Consider the following 16100-nt stretch of genomic DNA (forward strand, 5'->3'; position numbering starts at 1 on the left):
ACAAGCATGTTGGTCATTTGAAATGTGAAGACAAGTTAATGTGTATAGGGCTTGTGTACTCAAGAAAACAGATCTCTGCTACAGGTTTCCAATTATCTGCATCTTGGGTCCTGCTATCTCCTTTTAGACTGACGGAAGGCATCTGGCTGAATTACTTTTCCTTCCCCCTTTCCTTTCTCCCAGCTCCTTTCTATCTTTCTCTCTCCTTCATCTTCCCCATGTCTTACATTTATTTCACATACTTTTAGGGTTTAGGAAGTTGGGAGCATGGTTTAAAGAGAGAAAAAATGTCGTCCTTTTGGGAGCGATAGTGCAAATTATAAGAGGAATTTATACATACTGTGTTTCTGTCTTTCGTTAGGGACTGTGAAGCAAAATTTCAAACCAACTACTGATCTAACTATGCTTTGGCCATGGATAAAGTTGGGCGATTATAGAAATCGATTAAAAAGGTAGGTATTAAAAAAACGATGAGGCAATATGTCTAGTGATGCTGCTTTATGTGGAAAAACAAGCAGCTACCTCTGTCGAGTCAGGTATGTAACTGATCTGACATGCTCAGCAGTATGGGGTCTTAATTCACTTCCTATAGGAATTCACACACATAAATATGCCATGATTAACAAACTCGTAATTTGATCTAAACTGTAAGCTCTATAAAGGCAGAGGACATATTTTCTTGTTCAATACAGTGCCTCAAGTACACAGCACTGTCCCTAATACACAGGGGTGCTAATGTTGAATAATGACTAATTAAAAGATTTAAATTGACATTATTTCATTCCCATGAGTTGCAAGACATAGATTGATCATTAATTTGGTAGAAATGCCGGCTAAGCTATTTCAACAGGAAAAGGCAACCACAGTAATTCCTGCTTCTAAGAGAGATTCAATCTCAAGTGTCAAAGGTAACATAGGGATGAACTAATTCGAATTCTCCTGCTGAAAAGGTTTACTTACGCATTACAAGAGTTTGCCAGACTATGACAATAACGGGTTTTTACATTTTAATGTTTTACAATTACAATGATACAATTTCATTTTTTAAGATTTTCACTTAAAAACCCATAAAAATGTAAGACCATAGTTGAAGATGTAACTCAACTGCATGGAAAGGGCATGGTGAAGAGATCTGGGGGCACCAACGTCTTGAGAATGGAGACATCTTAATTGGCCAACAGATTCTGGCAGGTATTACTTCAGAAATAGATTTTTTTAAAAAACAGTTACTATAATTCTACAGAAGAGAAAGGAAAATTGAAAGGAGTAGTTTTCAACAGAGGCAACTCTCACTCCTGCAACTCAAATAGGAGGTGCTAATCAGAGAAATAAAATGAAGTCTGATTGTGGAGGTGGAACAAGAAGTGGAAATAAGGTCCCTAACAATGGACAACTATGGGATAAAATGAATGCAGATGGTTCCACTCCTGTTACTTAATCAAAGGCTGAGCAGAGTCACTGGAGCCTGCATGAAGTCATGTGTTAGAACAACAGCTGATCTGTATTAGAGAAGATTAACTCGCAGTGCCATGGTGGAGGGCCCAGGATTATTTTATGTACTCCCGTTGCCTTACAAGCCGTCAGCACAATTATTGCCCTCCGATGTGAATGACTGATCTGTAACCACAGCTAAACAGCATGCTGCTTAGGGGCCTAGGAGCTTCATGAAGATGAATTTCCATACCATCAAAGCGCTTTTAATGGGCTCCCTGATCCAACCACAAGGCCTGTTTTGTAAGTATATAGAACTCAGGATGAAGGCCTCCTGTCCAAAAGGATTTGGTCGGTTGTCACTTGACAGTTCCCAGCCAGCACAGGGGAGGAGAGGGGGGGAGATAGGTAGAGTTGTCTCTGCTTTGGAGGATTAAAAAAAAAAAAGGGTACAGATGCTTGCTGAATGCAACCAACTGCTGTATCCACAGCTGAATTCAATGCGCTTAACAAATAATGGCAATTTAGCTCTGCTTGCGAGGAATAGCTTGAGTCACTTTGCATTAGCATCTGGCTGACTGTTAAACTCACTTCTACATGGGGAGCAGAGAAAGGGAATTTCTGTTCAAGCATCCTTTCAAGAATGTTTAAATATTTGAATATAAATTCCTCTATGCTTGCTATCATTCCTTCTTAGAGCTGTCACTTTGCTGTTCCCCTTCCCTTCTGGTGCTTAACTAGAAAATGTTCGTGCCCTTCGAGCTGCAACAATGTTGCTCTTCTTATGTTGTGAGACTGCAAGGGATGTACACTTGACCATGCTTTGCTCTCCCCTCCAGGAACAGAACAGAAGTGAAATCATTTCTCCATCCTTTTGACCCATGTTTGGACCAGAGGAAAAGTACAGTTGTGGCAAGGTCACACCTTCACTATGCAAATTGCTAGCTTCTTAGAGATTATATGTAAAATTCCATATAAAACCTGGGAAACCAGAAAGCTATCCAAATTAGCAATCTGTTCATTCTGGATGACACCGTTTGACTCATGACCTTCCCATGATGATTAACTTTCAAGTTATTACTAAGTAGCTGATCATTTTTTCTCTTATCTACTATATTTAGCTACAGGATTTTGAGAAAAGGGGATTCAGTAACTTTAAAATTTCAATTAAAAATACCAAATATGACCAAAAGAAGTATATCACTCCAAGCATTCTATAATAACATAATATTTTTCTGAATAAAATACAATGTAGCTTAGACAAAATAGTTTGAAATTATTATAGCTCAGATAAATCCAGAAGTTTCACTGGACTTAAGCATAATAACAGGTAGAATAATAATGTCCACATTTTAAACAGCAAACTTTGTTTTATGATCAAGTCAAAACTTCCAATTGTGCAGTCACCTAAAACTTGACAGTGCTTTGCATTGGAAACATTATGACAAGCTCAGGATCTTAGATGCTGAGACTACAAGCATGGGTATCATTCAAGCTTATGCTGATTAAAGAAGATTCGGCATTTTCAGATCCAGCTCATCCCCAAATACAAGGTGAGCATCTCTGTAAAGCAAAACTTTCACTGAGACTCAGGTATTTCAAATGCCACTTCATTTTAATACAAAGTGATGGCAGAAAAGGGGATATTAATTGTCAATAAGGTTCAGATGGATAGCAGAGAATTATAACGCTTTTCATTTCCAGATGGTTTTGATTAGGATGGGCATGAAGAGTTCTGCACTGATGGAGATATAAAGGGTGGGAGAACCGTCATTCCAAGGATGGTGAGAAGAGAAAAAGATAAAGAAGAAAAACAGTCAGGCAATTTAAGTATTTTTGGAAAGTCAGTTATTTTAGGAACTAACCTTTTCTGCTCGGCAGTTATTGAGACCTAGACTATTCACAACAGCCACCTTCCCATCAAGCACCTGTTGTTCCCGCCGAAGCTGCTCCTTCATCTGCCGAGCTTCTTGGATTGCCTTGGTGACAGCATCATGGTCATTTAAATAACCTGAAGATGTAACAGAACGAAGGATATGTTTTGTACAAGTGCATGGATAGGTTAACCTTTCACCATAAAAATCACTTCTTTTTTGGGAATGGCTAGTGTCTGGCATGTACTAATTTCTCAATGGAATCAGTCTAAAAATGAATGAATGAATAAATAATTGATGATGACTGATTCACACAGTTACATCAACATGGTGCCAAACATTTGTTATCAAAATGTAATATTTAAGTGAAATACAGCTGTTTCCACATGTTTGAAAAGAAGTTTCAAATATAATTTTTAGATAAACTTTTTTAGTTATCTGAATATTTTGTAGTGCAAAAATACAACCTGTCTTTGGTTTTTTTCCTATAAGGATCATTTGAATGTTACCGTAGGATAAAGGTATTGATAATTATTACTATTAATTACTGACACTCTCATAGTATTAGAAAGGCCAATTTAGAGTATGAGTATGGCACTATTAGGTTTGTTATACACAGAAGGAACAAATCATTGTTAACCGACTGAAAGAAGAGCATTTCCCCCCTGCATCCAACCATGGTGAAATAAACCACAGTTGGCAATGTCTTGTTACAGATACAAACTTGCAATAGTTAAGAGGCTAAATTTCAAGCACAGAATGTAACCAAGCACCTGTAATTGCTGAATAATAAATTGTGGCTACTGGGTAACTATGATCACATTTAATTCACACTCTTAATGGGATGGTCAAGTGACCAACTTGTGGCGCAACTCCACAATCCAGAGTTAGGGGAAAAAAAAAAAGAAAAAGAAAGCTAAAATATTTCTTTTAAAGAATAACAGGTGTAAGGAGCAAGGCTAATGTTAATTCTGGTCATTTATTTATCTGATGCACATTATGCTGATAATCTACATGATTTTAGGGCAGAAGAGCGATGGGAAGGGATTGTTTTGCAAATATTGAAAGGAAAGCTAATATATCATCTTTCACTCTCCCTATCTTTTAACTAGGGCATAAAATGGCATAAACTGAATCTATAATATGAAATTGCCCAGAAAAGGGACTTGTTTGTGACATGAGGCTAAATCTAACCAGATCCATTGGTGAATTGTGACAGATGGAGGGACTGTGAGACAGAAGGCAGGCACTAATCACACATAAAATGACCGGCTTGCCTCAACATGTTCCGTGGATTCCAGCAAACTTTACACCCTAATCCATTTTTAGAACAAAAAACATCTGGGCCATAAATCCTCTAATCTGCCAAAACACGCTATTAAATCCCATGATTTGTTGAAAAACACTAAGATTAAAGAAAGGAAATATAAAATGGCTAACTGCCGTGTTAGGAAAGTGTTATTAATACTCTTTCTTTGTCTCAATTATGAATGTTCTGGTACTAAAGAGCCTTGTCTAATCATGTCAGATTACACGACCTCGTCGTATTGCTAGACTCTTCTATCTGATCTGCCAATTGCCAAAAAACCTAGAATACTTTCTTGCTGCTTAAACATTTCTATTGAAGAAGCTGATGTCAGATTAGCGCAGTGCTTCAGAGCTGGAAGGCTTCTAAATGATCCGTGTCCTTCCCCCCTTACTATGCACAGACTGAACATCCTCCTCTGATCTCCTTAAGGCAGAAAGAGAAGTTCCAGGGTCGGCGATGGAAAGGGGAGCCTTGAGAGCTACTATATGTTTTGCTTTTCTGAGCTAAATTCATTGGAATGTATTCAAAAGAAAACATCCTGGCTCATTATAAATACAATATGAATCATAAACAACTATTTAGATCTAGGTCAGCCCTTTAGGGTTAATATGTACTTAAAATTACGGTCGTTTTTAACCTTATATTATCCCCAACATCTGGACTTGGTTCTCCTGCACAACCTTCTTAATATATTATTCTTCAGCTCATTCTGTTCACGAACACTACCACTCTGGAAAAAAATGCAGCTCTTAAATGACAGGGATGGTCTTGGTATGTGTTCCTTTAGTAAAAGATCTTAAGAGGATCAGCCTGCTTTTCCTACCCTCTAACCCCTGTTTATGTACAACCTGGTTCCATGTGTTTTTGTAGTCTATTTAGCTTCTCCAGAGCACAAATATATTTGAAATGATTTGGCACATGACACTGAATAAAAGTATGAAATCTTTATGCTTTTTAGGCACTGTCAAGATAACACTGTGTAGGAAAAATCATTACTATAGATGCAGAAAGGATGCATCTATTACTACGAGGGTGAATAACTGACAGACATACATATGTTCTGTAATGGCTATTTCCAATGTGAGATGTGTGTTTGTGTGCAGGTGGATATAGGTGCTCACTTTAAAAGAAACATTCTTGCTTTCAGAGACTTGAATTTTAGTTAAAATGCTATATGAAATTCTAACATTGTATCTGCTGTGTTAAATCATAAAGCCGTTTACATATTACAGAGTTGAATCATAACAGGGTTGTTTGCTGGTTCTTTACACTTTGTTCTCATCACAGTCACCAACTTCCCAGTTATGCTGATTCCCTCTCTCAGTAAATGGCCTCACCTCCAATTCTGGAAAGACCAATAAGGCTGAACTCTCACCTTCCTTCCCCACCCTGTCTCCTACCCCAGGCTAGCTTCAAATCGATCTCCACGTATGCCCACTGCCACCTCCTGTTTCAATGAAAATGGTACCGCTACTTTTATTCAAGGCAAATCCCCCAAATTCATGCTCTAGATTTCTACACCTCTCTACTGGTTATTCTCTTTCACATTTACATCATCCACTTGAACTTCTCTACTATCATTACCACCTCAACTTGTAAGTACTTAAGATTCTCCTCCTGAAACAAGCAAATAAAGTCTCTTAACTTTGTGTTGCCCTCTCGTTCCAATCCTGTTTCTTTACCTTCCAAGCCAAGCTTCTCGAAGATTCGTATCATACTCTCCCATTCCTTCCTCACCCTCCCATTCCTGCTACAGTCTTGTTTCTGCTCCCCTTGCTCTTTCAAATGCCAAACCCAAGGGACACTTTCCAGTCCTGGCAGAAACAGCATTGACAATCCCTTTGTTACGGACACTCCTTCCTTCCTTGCTTCTCATCATAGCACTGGATCCTCATCTCTGACTTCTCCATCTTCATATCCTTGCCTGGGATCTTACTTCATTTGCTCCTTAGATTTGGTCCAAGGTTTCCATCACCCGAAAATAATTTGTGCTTTGGAGTTGGATAAGCCTAAATTAAAATCCTAACATTGCTACTTACTAGCTATATAAATTGTACGTATTGTTTTACCTTTCTAAATCTCACTGGTCTTATTGGTTAAATGGAATAACCTCACTAGATAAACATGACACTGCGAAGATTAAATGAGTTAATATAGTCTCTTAGCATAATAAATGGTCCATGAAAGTCATTCAGTAACTGTCAGTTTACAAAATGGCAGAGTGAAATAGGTAAAATTTGGGCATTGCATTCAGATGGGTGCAGGTTTCTGCTTCTTAGGAAGTGTGATGTTTGCCAAATTATAACACTTAATTTCACTGAATTTCCATTTCTTCCAACTGTAAAATGAACATAAGGCTGATGGAAGAATTAAATGAAATAACACATGTGAAGGAGTAGATAACACTTCGTATACCTGAGGAGGCAGTAAAAAATGTTAATTCTTTTCTCTTTTTTCCTCTTTCATTTTCCCTATATGCTCATCCTCAGCAGTCTTGTTGCACGGCTTTGACCATTATGATAAAATCTGTGAGGGGGGGTCTTCCCTGGTGGCGCCGTGGTTGAGAGTCCGCCTGCCGATGCAGGGGACACGGGTTCGTGCCCTGGTCCGGGAAGGTCCCACATGCCGCGGAGCTGCTGGGCCCGTGAGCCATGGCCGCTGAGCCTGCGCGTCCGGAGCCTGTGCTCCGCAACGGGAGAGGCCACAACAGTGAGAGGCCCGCGGACCGCAAAAAAAAAAAAAAGTCTGTGAGGGGATATCATTTCTTGTTGGCACAGAGGTTCAGTGAAATGGGAGTCACCTATTAGAGTTCAAAGGACCCCAAATGATCACTTGCTACATTTTATTCTGCCTTCATTATATATTCAGGCAGCAAGTACATCTTATGATCAGAAGGAAGTGTTCAGGAGAGGTTTGGTGAGCTTCTTAGAGGGAAAATGGGAAGGCAAAGGCCAATATGGCTTCCAGTTAGTGCCTCAAATGAGATTTGGGAAATGCAGGTTAGGGATCATTAATGTAAGAAATATATGAGAGTCTGTGACTGTGTTAAATTTACCACAATTTGATTTTTTTTATACCTTGGTGTTTCTTCTTAACCATAAACAACAAAATTCTCAAAATTAAAATGGTCCCTGTTATATATTTTCAGGGGCAGAAAAAGATGGACAAACTGGAAAGTCCAATCGTAGAGGGGATAAAATCTAAACAGAAAGAGTGAGTAAACAGCTGCTCCACAAGGGAAGAGCCTGTTAAAAGGTAGAAGGAAAAACAGTGAACTACTTGTAATGGGTTGAATTGTGTCTCTCAAAAAGATATGTGTGTGCCCTAAGCCCTGGTATCTGTGAATGTGTCCTTATTTGGAAATCGAGTCGTTGCAGATGTTTAAATTAAGGATCTTGAAATGAGATCACGCTGGATTTACAGTGGGCCTTAAATTCAATGATTCGTGTTCTTCTAAGAGAAAGGAGATTTGACACATAGACACAGGGGAGAAGGCCACGTGAGCATGGAGGCAGACACTGGAGTTGTAAGTCAAGGAACACCAAGGATTGCCAGTAGCCTCTAGGAGCTGGGAGAGAGGAACGGAACAGATTCTCCCTCAGAGTCTCCAGAAGGAACTAACCCTGCTGACACTCTGACTCTGGATTTCTTTCTAGCTTCCAAATAGTAACAGAATACATTTGCTTTAAGTGACCCAGTTTATAGTAATTTGTTGTGGCGGCCTTCCAAACCAACACATGGCAATTGGTCTTAAGGATGCTCCTAACACTCAAGGGGGGATCCCAAGGACTGGAGAATAGCTACCGCTTGCTTCAAACCCTTTCTGATTTCCAGGTACACACATCTACCAAGCTTCTCTACTGGAATGTCCCATGCAGCATGGCTAGCACAGAATTCATCATCTTCCTACTGCCTCAGTCTGTTCCTTCTACATTCCATATTCCCTTTCCAGTTGCCCATCCAGTCACTTGGGAGCCGTCTAAGATACCTCCTTCACCCTATGTACAAAAGACAACCAAGCTCTGGAGTTATGCCTCCTCCTCAGCTCTCAAATGTGCTTTTTCTCGATCCCCACTGGCCTTTGCTTTCGCTAAAGCCACCTCGTATCTCACTTGGGCTAATGCCTTCACCTCTCAACTCGCTTCCCTATCTTTAAGCTTACATCCCTTGAATATATCTCCTACTCTTCTTCCAGATAAAGCATTCCGAGATATTCCAAAAAAGGGAATTTGAATCACGTCACTTTACCTCATTAAAAATCCATCTCTTACTACCCTAGTGCTTAAAGGAGCATTTCGTAAGTTGATGATCTGTAAGTTCTGTGAAAAAATAATTCCATGTTCAAAAAAGTGTGGGAAACACTAAATTAAAGTTAAAAAGGTTTCTTCATTGCATGTATTCTCAAAATCTTGAATATGTTAATGTGCACTGTGAATCTTCTAGAGATAACAACAGTATGTAGAGTTTCCCAAATAGCCTGGAACAAGAAACTCTTTAATGTTTCCCCCCAAAACATCATTCTGGGATAAATTCCAAACACTTTAAAATGGCCTAAAAGTCTCATGATATCAACTCTGCTTATCCTTCCTGCATCATTTCCTGCTGGTCTCTCAAGACCTCTGTGCTTAAGCTACACAGAACTATTTCCTGTTCCAGGGACCCGCCCTCCTCTTCACCCCTCCTCTGTCTCCCAAGCTTTTTTCTTATACTGAAATAGCGGCTTTCTGGTGTGTTTGGGAATTTACTCAAGTGTCACGCCTTCTGTAAGGGCCTTCCTGACATGCCCTAGACATGCTCCTTGGCAACCTTCGTACTTCCCATCTCCACGCTCCTGTAAAACCCTGGAGATGCTTTTATTGTCACATGCTCTTTTGTTTTCCTAAATTTATCTTTCACGCCAATCTATGAGTTATTTGAGGGCATTTTTTTTTCTTTCAGTCTTTTATTCCTTTGGCCCGTGGTAAGGTCTGTTGAAGGAATAAATGCATATTTCTAAGTTGAAAGTAGCTAACTTTATAATTCCAAGTTCACTGATTATCTATGTCATCATCATATCAATGGAAGCCTGAACCATATGACACAGATTTCTTAAAATTCATGTATTTAAAGGATGCTATCAGGGTAATACAAATTCTTATTTACTTCATTTAATTATTTTATGTAGGACTTTTCAGCTGTAGTAAAAGTAAGGGCACATGAGTTTCAAGTAATTTTCAACAAATAATAATTTTTTCTTCTATTTTCTGAGGTCACTTAATCATCATCAAATTTTTGGCACCCTGATATGTAGCCATTTCTTCATCTGTGAAAATTCTTGAGAATTAGATAATAAACGTGAAAGCAATTTGTAAACTGCTAGGCAAATATTGTCAGCTGTTAAATAATACCCCTAACTTCCTGATAATCCAATGGCTTTCTGTGAAATGGTTACAATATTGTTCAATAACTCAAACTCATAGAAGTTTTTTTCTCATTTAAAAAATGTAAATTAATGAAATTTTAAGGTAAAATCCTCCTTCACGTCACCATATTTTAAATTAGCAAGTTGTAGAAATAAAATATCACATTACTGGACTTGAAAATATTTCCCTTAACTTTACTGAATCAATGTGTGTCTCCTACATTTGCTCAGTGAAGTTTTAATTTTCATGTACTAATGGCTCTGAGGAATGAAGGGCAAGAACAGTATGTTCCAGTATCTTCCAAAGACATGACAGAACAAAGACTGCAGGTATCTAAAGCCTCAGTCCTAGACTTTCATCCGCTTATCCTCCAGACTTCGCAAAACATATGGCATAGAGAAGATATTCAATATTCATTTATGGGATGAATGAGGGAAAGGAAAAATAGATGACTGAGAAGAACATCTAAGGCAGAGACGCTGCCAATAGGCAACAACTAAAAAGCAAGCAAGCAACCCAGAGACTATGACTGTAAGTCCTCAACCTCCACTGGCTGTGAGTTTGAGCAAGTTACTAGGCGATCATGTACATTTGTTTTCTTAAAATTAAAATAGCGGTAATAACCACAGGACTGTCTACATTGGGACAGGGACTTAGAATCCCTGGGTAAGCACTTAAATTTTTTTTTTTTTTCTTTTTGCCCTTGGGGTTATTTTTAATTGGAAAAATAGCCCACAATTATACATGGACTTTCTTTCCATAAGAAAATACATATTTAAAAAAATATTTTGTTAGGGCTTCCCTGGTGGTGCAGTGGTTGAGAGTCCGCCTGCCGATGCGGGGGACGCGGGTTCGTGTGCCGGTCTGGGAAGATCCCACATGCCGTGGAGCGGCTGGGCCCGTGAGCCACGGCCGCTGAGCCTGCGCGTCTGGAGACTGTGCTCCACAACGGGAGAGGCCACAACAGCGAGAGGCCCACGTACCGCAAAAAAAAAAAAAAAAAATATTTTGTTAAATACAAGCCCTGGGTGTTACACAACTGCTGACTCAATTTCAATCTGTCCTGGGCTGGGAATCAGAAAGAAGATTCATAGGACACAAGATATACCCAGTTCACTTAAATTCAAAGCACACAAACCAAGTATCAGTAGTATAGCATTAAGCTAAACAGCAATGGCATCAGGAGTTCTTGAGACATCTCACGTGCGGATGCTAGGCCCTCGGCCTCAGGAGGACTATTCCATTGCAAGAGATGAAACTGAAGTGCACGGGGTTCACTTCAATTTAGGAATGAAGCCCCTCTCATCCCTCATCTAACTTTTATACTATTCCAAATAACTCTTCTTGGAGAACAAAACACTTAGCTTCTCTAGGCCTCAGTTCCTTACCTGGAAAATAACAATTTCTGACTAGATGACAGGTATATTTGCTCTGTCTAGTTAAAGGTCTACGATTCTAAAATAAGCTGCAGTGAAAAAATAGACTAAAAATGCTTTGATAAAAGTTTAGAGTGTTATACATATGCACAGCATAGGCTGAAAAGGCCAATAAGGGAAAGATAACATCTGGTCAAAAGATTCTAAAATTACCCATCATTCTTCTGAACTATTCATGCTTTTTAAGGAGCTTTCTTTGGAGCTGCCTATCAATTGCATACCATACAAAAGCATTCTTATAGAATACACTGTAATATTGCTCACCAACCTCAAAAACTCACTTTCTTCATTTGTAGCTAATAGATATATAGCAAAGAGCTGCATGTCATTAACGATAACTTAAGTTATCTTTTGGTTCACGGTTTTCCATGGATTATTAATGGCATAACACATTAATTCTTCTTTCAGGGGTGACCTTTACAACACCATTAATGCTCACAGCTTTTATCCAACGACATTATTACTCATTACAGTTTCAGCTTTCAACATCTGCATTTGTTGAAAAGAGAAAAGTAAATTGTAGTGGCATCAAATCCTTGGAAAATATGAGGGATGTGTATGTGGCGGAGGGACATTTCAGGGAAAAAAAAAATAAGAGAAGTTTTAGTAGTGGAAAAAGTCAGATGATAAATGTCATTAAATACATTCTTGTCTTTCTAAAATATTTTGTCATATTGAATCCTTGGAATGCTGAAGTAAAAAGTCCTCACGTGACAAAAAATGCAAATATATTAGTTATTCCCTTAGTTAAATATTCTAGTTCTGGGGATATTACAAAAGTAGCTCATATACAACACTGTGATATTTATGAGCTTTCGTGTCTACTAGGCAAGTGAATCATTCTTGCCAAATGAAATATCTTTCACATGCTTCGGACATGAAAGCAAATCTTATCTTGGTGTCCATTTAGGATGTTGAGCAGAGTTAACAGAGAGATCATAACAGAATGGTGCACACGATAAAAAGAACGCATATGCCCCAAACCATTTTCAAACTTCTCAAAACCTCAGCTTTCGCTGTTTCTTTTCTCACTGCTGCCCCACTGGCCCAGACTGACTTCCTCTTTGCAAATAATCTGGAATTCAACGTTGTAGAGATAGAAGCATTTGAAATACACTCCTTCAGCTTTCCTTCTGTCCATCCCACAATTCCTCTGTAACTTTACCTCTTTTTTCCTCATTTCCTTCAGTCTTAGAGAAAAGAGGGGGCATTTCTTCTTTCCAAAGGTAATCCTCTCTCATTTCTTCTTGCTCTGTCATCACCCATGTACTCTTTCATATCTATAGATCTCTCCAACTCACCTTTGTTTATATATATATATACATATGATTTCCTATTCTAAAACCTGCCTCTACTCAGCCTTCTCAAAATACGATCCCTTCTCAACCCCAAGGTTACAAAAAGACTGACCCATATATCAGCTGCACTTTCTGTCCTCGTGTTCTTCAAATCCTTCTGATGTTCTGCTAAACCATTCTACAAAATCTCTCTGTTACAGTCTACGTGGCCACAACCTCCAGCTAAATCCTAAGGCATTTCTTCTTCACGTTCTTTAACTTTTCTACGGAAGATGACACCATTGAATAACCCCTCCTTTTTCAAACTTTAATGTGTCCTAGGTAAACAGGCCATTGCCTTATCTTCATTCTTATTCTAAGATCCTCAATTGTTCTTCATCAGCTTTTCCCCTAACAAAAGCAGGGTGCTTTAAAAATATGTTCAAAGATACTTCGATATTCCTTCCTTCAGAGTTGGAGCCGAATTCCCCTTTCTTTGAGTTGGGCTGGACTTAGTGATTCTCTTATAATGAAAAGAATAAAGTAGAGCTGACTGTGTGTGACTTTGGAGACCAGATCGTAAAAGGCAGCATGGCTTTCTCTCTGCTCTCCCTCCTGGACCACTCACTCTGGGGAAAGTAAGCTGTCATGCTATGAGCAGCTCTATGGAAAGACCCACGTAGCAAAGAACTGAGGTCTTCAGCCAACAGTCATGCGAGTAAGTCATCTTGGAAAAGGATTGTCTATCTCCAGTAAAGTCCTAGGCCCTGGCTTCCATCTTGACTGGAACCGTAAGAGAGACCCTAAGCCAGAACCACCCAGCTAAGCTGCTTCCAGATCCTGACCCTTAGAAGCTATGAGATAATAAATGTTGGCTGTTTTAAGCTGGTGAGATTTAAGTTAGTTAGTTACACAGTAAGAGATAACTAATACAGCAGGTAAGACCTGTGATTCTTTACCCCACTTCATTTCTTACCATATGCTTCTTATATTCTTATTTGCTCTGATGGCTTCCAGAACCTCATTACGGAATAATTTCCATGTCTAAAGTTCTAGCATCTCTTTCACATATCAGATTTGCATTAACAATGTCCTCCTGAACTTCTCTATCTAAATGGCTTCTTAAGTTTCAAATTCAACACATACTGAATGTTTATGTTTACATCTTCCCCCAAACCTGCTTCCACTCTGGTCTTCTCTTTCACAGTTCAGGGAGGCACTATTCTGTCTATTTTATAAATTCAAAATCCCAGACTCTTCTGTCTCCAGCTTGAACCTCACCCGGTACGTTCCACTGTGGATAAGTTACATCAATTCTTCTTTAATGATACCTCTTCAATCTATTCTCTCCTTTGTTTTATCATTGCTTATTTCTATTTCGTGTAACCTATTCTTGTCCTACGCTAAAACAATGACTTCCCTGATTCCAGCCCCTTTCTGCTGTCAATACTCTTCTTAAAGTTCCAATCAGATGGGCGTCTGGAGAAAAAGTCAAAAATGTCTTAGGATAGCATCAAATCAGATTCCATCTACCTCTTTCAGTTTTAACTCTGATCACTTTCCACTACACTCATTAGCCAAATCAGTGCCTTTCTCAAAAAGATGATATTTTACTCTGGGTTCTATTTTACAGCCTAAAATGCCTAGGGATGCATCTCTTCTTCAAGGCTCCATTTGAATCAGCCTATCCTTCAACCTTCCCAAATAGAATCTAATACTCTCCTCTTCTTGACTCTAGCATTGTTCTCTGTGCTCTGGAATAGCACTCACAATAGCTGCTTTGTACTATTAAGATACATGACTTCCCCCCAACTAAACCCTAGCCGGGGTTTGTGCTAGCTGGTCTGTGCTAGCTTCCTCATAAAACTGTACGAAAATAATAAGCATCAATAAATGTGGGTTGAAGTAAGCATTGGGGTGGCCAAAAAGTTCGTTCGGGTTTGCTGTATGATGTTATGAAGATCCCAAACGAACTTTTTGGCCAACCCAACATTTACAGTCTAATTTACGTGTTATTGAACTAAAACTATTGGAATTTGTTAAAAGTTAGCTTACAGAAGCATTTTCTAGTGTTTGCTTACTCTACTAAAATGACAATTATGGAGAAGCAAAGAGACCGACTTTTTATAATACTTTGGTGTGTACAAGTTAAGTTTCAAGCAACTCGGAACTGAGAAAAAATTGACATCCTGATGGTTGACTGACTGCTGATCCAGGCAGAATGTATTTCATCATTATGTATACTTTGTACACATCACACAAAATGGAAATAAATTTAAATGACTGAAAAGGCAAGTCACCTAACAACAACAGTCTGGAACCATTGCTCTCTGTGATTAGTCAGGCCTCTTTTTCATAAACTTAAGAACATCAGTTATACCAACAAACGTAACCAGTTCAATTGGATTCTCAGGGGGACATTATAACTTGGACTTCAGTTATAAATTTCAATTGCATGTTTAAAACAGACCTATGAGGTTCATCATATTGAAACTCTCCTATGGAACTAAAGCGTGATTTGCCATTAAAAGATGCTTTCATTCAATTGCCATAAACAGAAAATCAGCAAGAACAAAAGAAACAGAACTTACCTATTGTGCTAACTCTGGCTGAAGGACTAGCTAATGATGCTGGGACAGAGGCTTTGAGGGGGCCTGCCCCACTGTTTATTCTCAGAGCTGGCATATGGGGAGAGGTGGGTGATGTGGGTGATTTGCCATCAGAGGTCTTGGGTTTAGCTGATAGGTTCAGTGGCTGTGCCACTTCATCCTGCAATGATCATTAGAACATGAGCTGTGATAAGGAAAGTCTGATTAAAAATGCCTAGAAAAACACAGGTATACTGCCTGTCATTTCCCATCAAATACTCTACCAGTGATTTTAACATTCAGTCTGAACATTACAGTGTTTGGTTAGCTGTCAACAACGGCACTTTCAACTACATATCATAAAAAAACCTTTGGTATAAGAGAAAGTACATGTGCACTCAACTATCCAGAAAGCATATAACTGATGACACCTGTAAGAAATATTCTTAAAGAAGATATTATTTGTACTATTCATTTTTATTGAAGACAATGCATAATTCGCATGAAACTATGATGTAGATTATTTTTTTTTCAATCTCCAAAGAATAGGTGTTGAGTCCCAAGCATCTTTGGACCCTGGTGCTTAGAGTAACCAGAACATCCCATCATGGAGGAGCTAAATGGTGTGTACCTCCGATTAGAACTGTTCTCCAAATTAAATACAAAAAAGAAGAAAACTTTCTAACTTTCTTAGAAAATAATCTTTTCTCCTAGGTTTCACAGAAACACTTTAGGGTTTCATCTAAAAATAAACATAATTAGCATTATATTAATATATACTAT

General features: G+C 38.7%; 1 protein-coding gene across 7 annotated transcripts in view; it reads right to left on the reverse strand.

The window, feature by feature from the left end:
• The window catches only part of SOX5 (SRY-box transcription factor 5), a 991426-nt gene that overhangs the window by 24702 nt on the left and 950624 nt on the right, over positions 1 to 16100 (reverse strand). For all 7 annotated transcript variants that reach the window (XM_067695917.1, XM_067695916.1, XM_067695915.1 and 4 more), the window contains 2 exons: positions 15321 to 15498; positions 3297 to 3442 (listed from right to left, as the gene is read on the reverse strand). In XM_067695917.1, coding sequence (XP_067552018.1) covers positions 3297 to 3442; positions 15321 to 15498 — 324 coding nt within the window. The remainder of the gene's footprint in view (positions 1 to 3296; positions 3443 to 15320; positions 15499 to 16100) is intronic.

Source organism: Pseudorca crassidens, chromosome 11, assembly GCF_039906515.1.
Source record: "Pseudorca crassidens isolate mPseCra1 chromosome 11, mPseCra1.hap1, whole genome shotgun sequence".
In the NCBI taxonomy this organism is placed as follows: Eukaryota; Metazoa; Chordata; class Mammalia; order Artiodactyla; family Delphinidae; genus Pseudorca; species Pseudorca crassidens.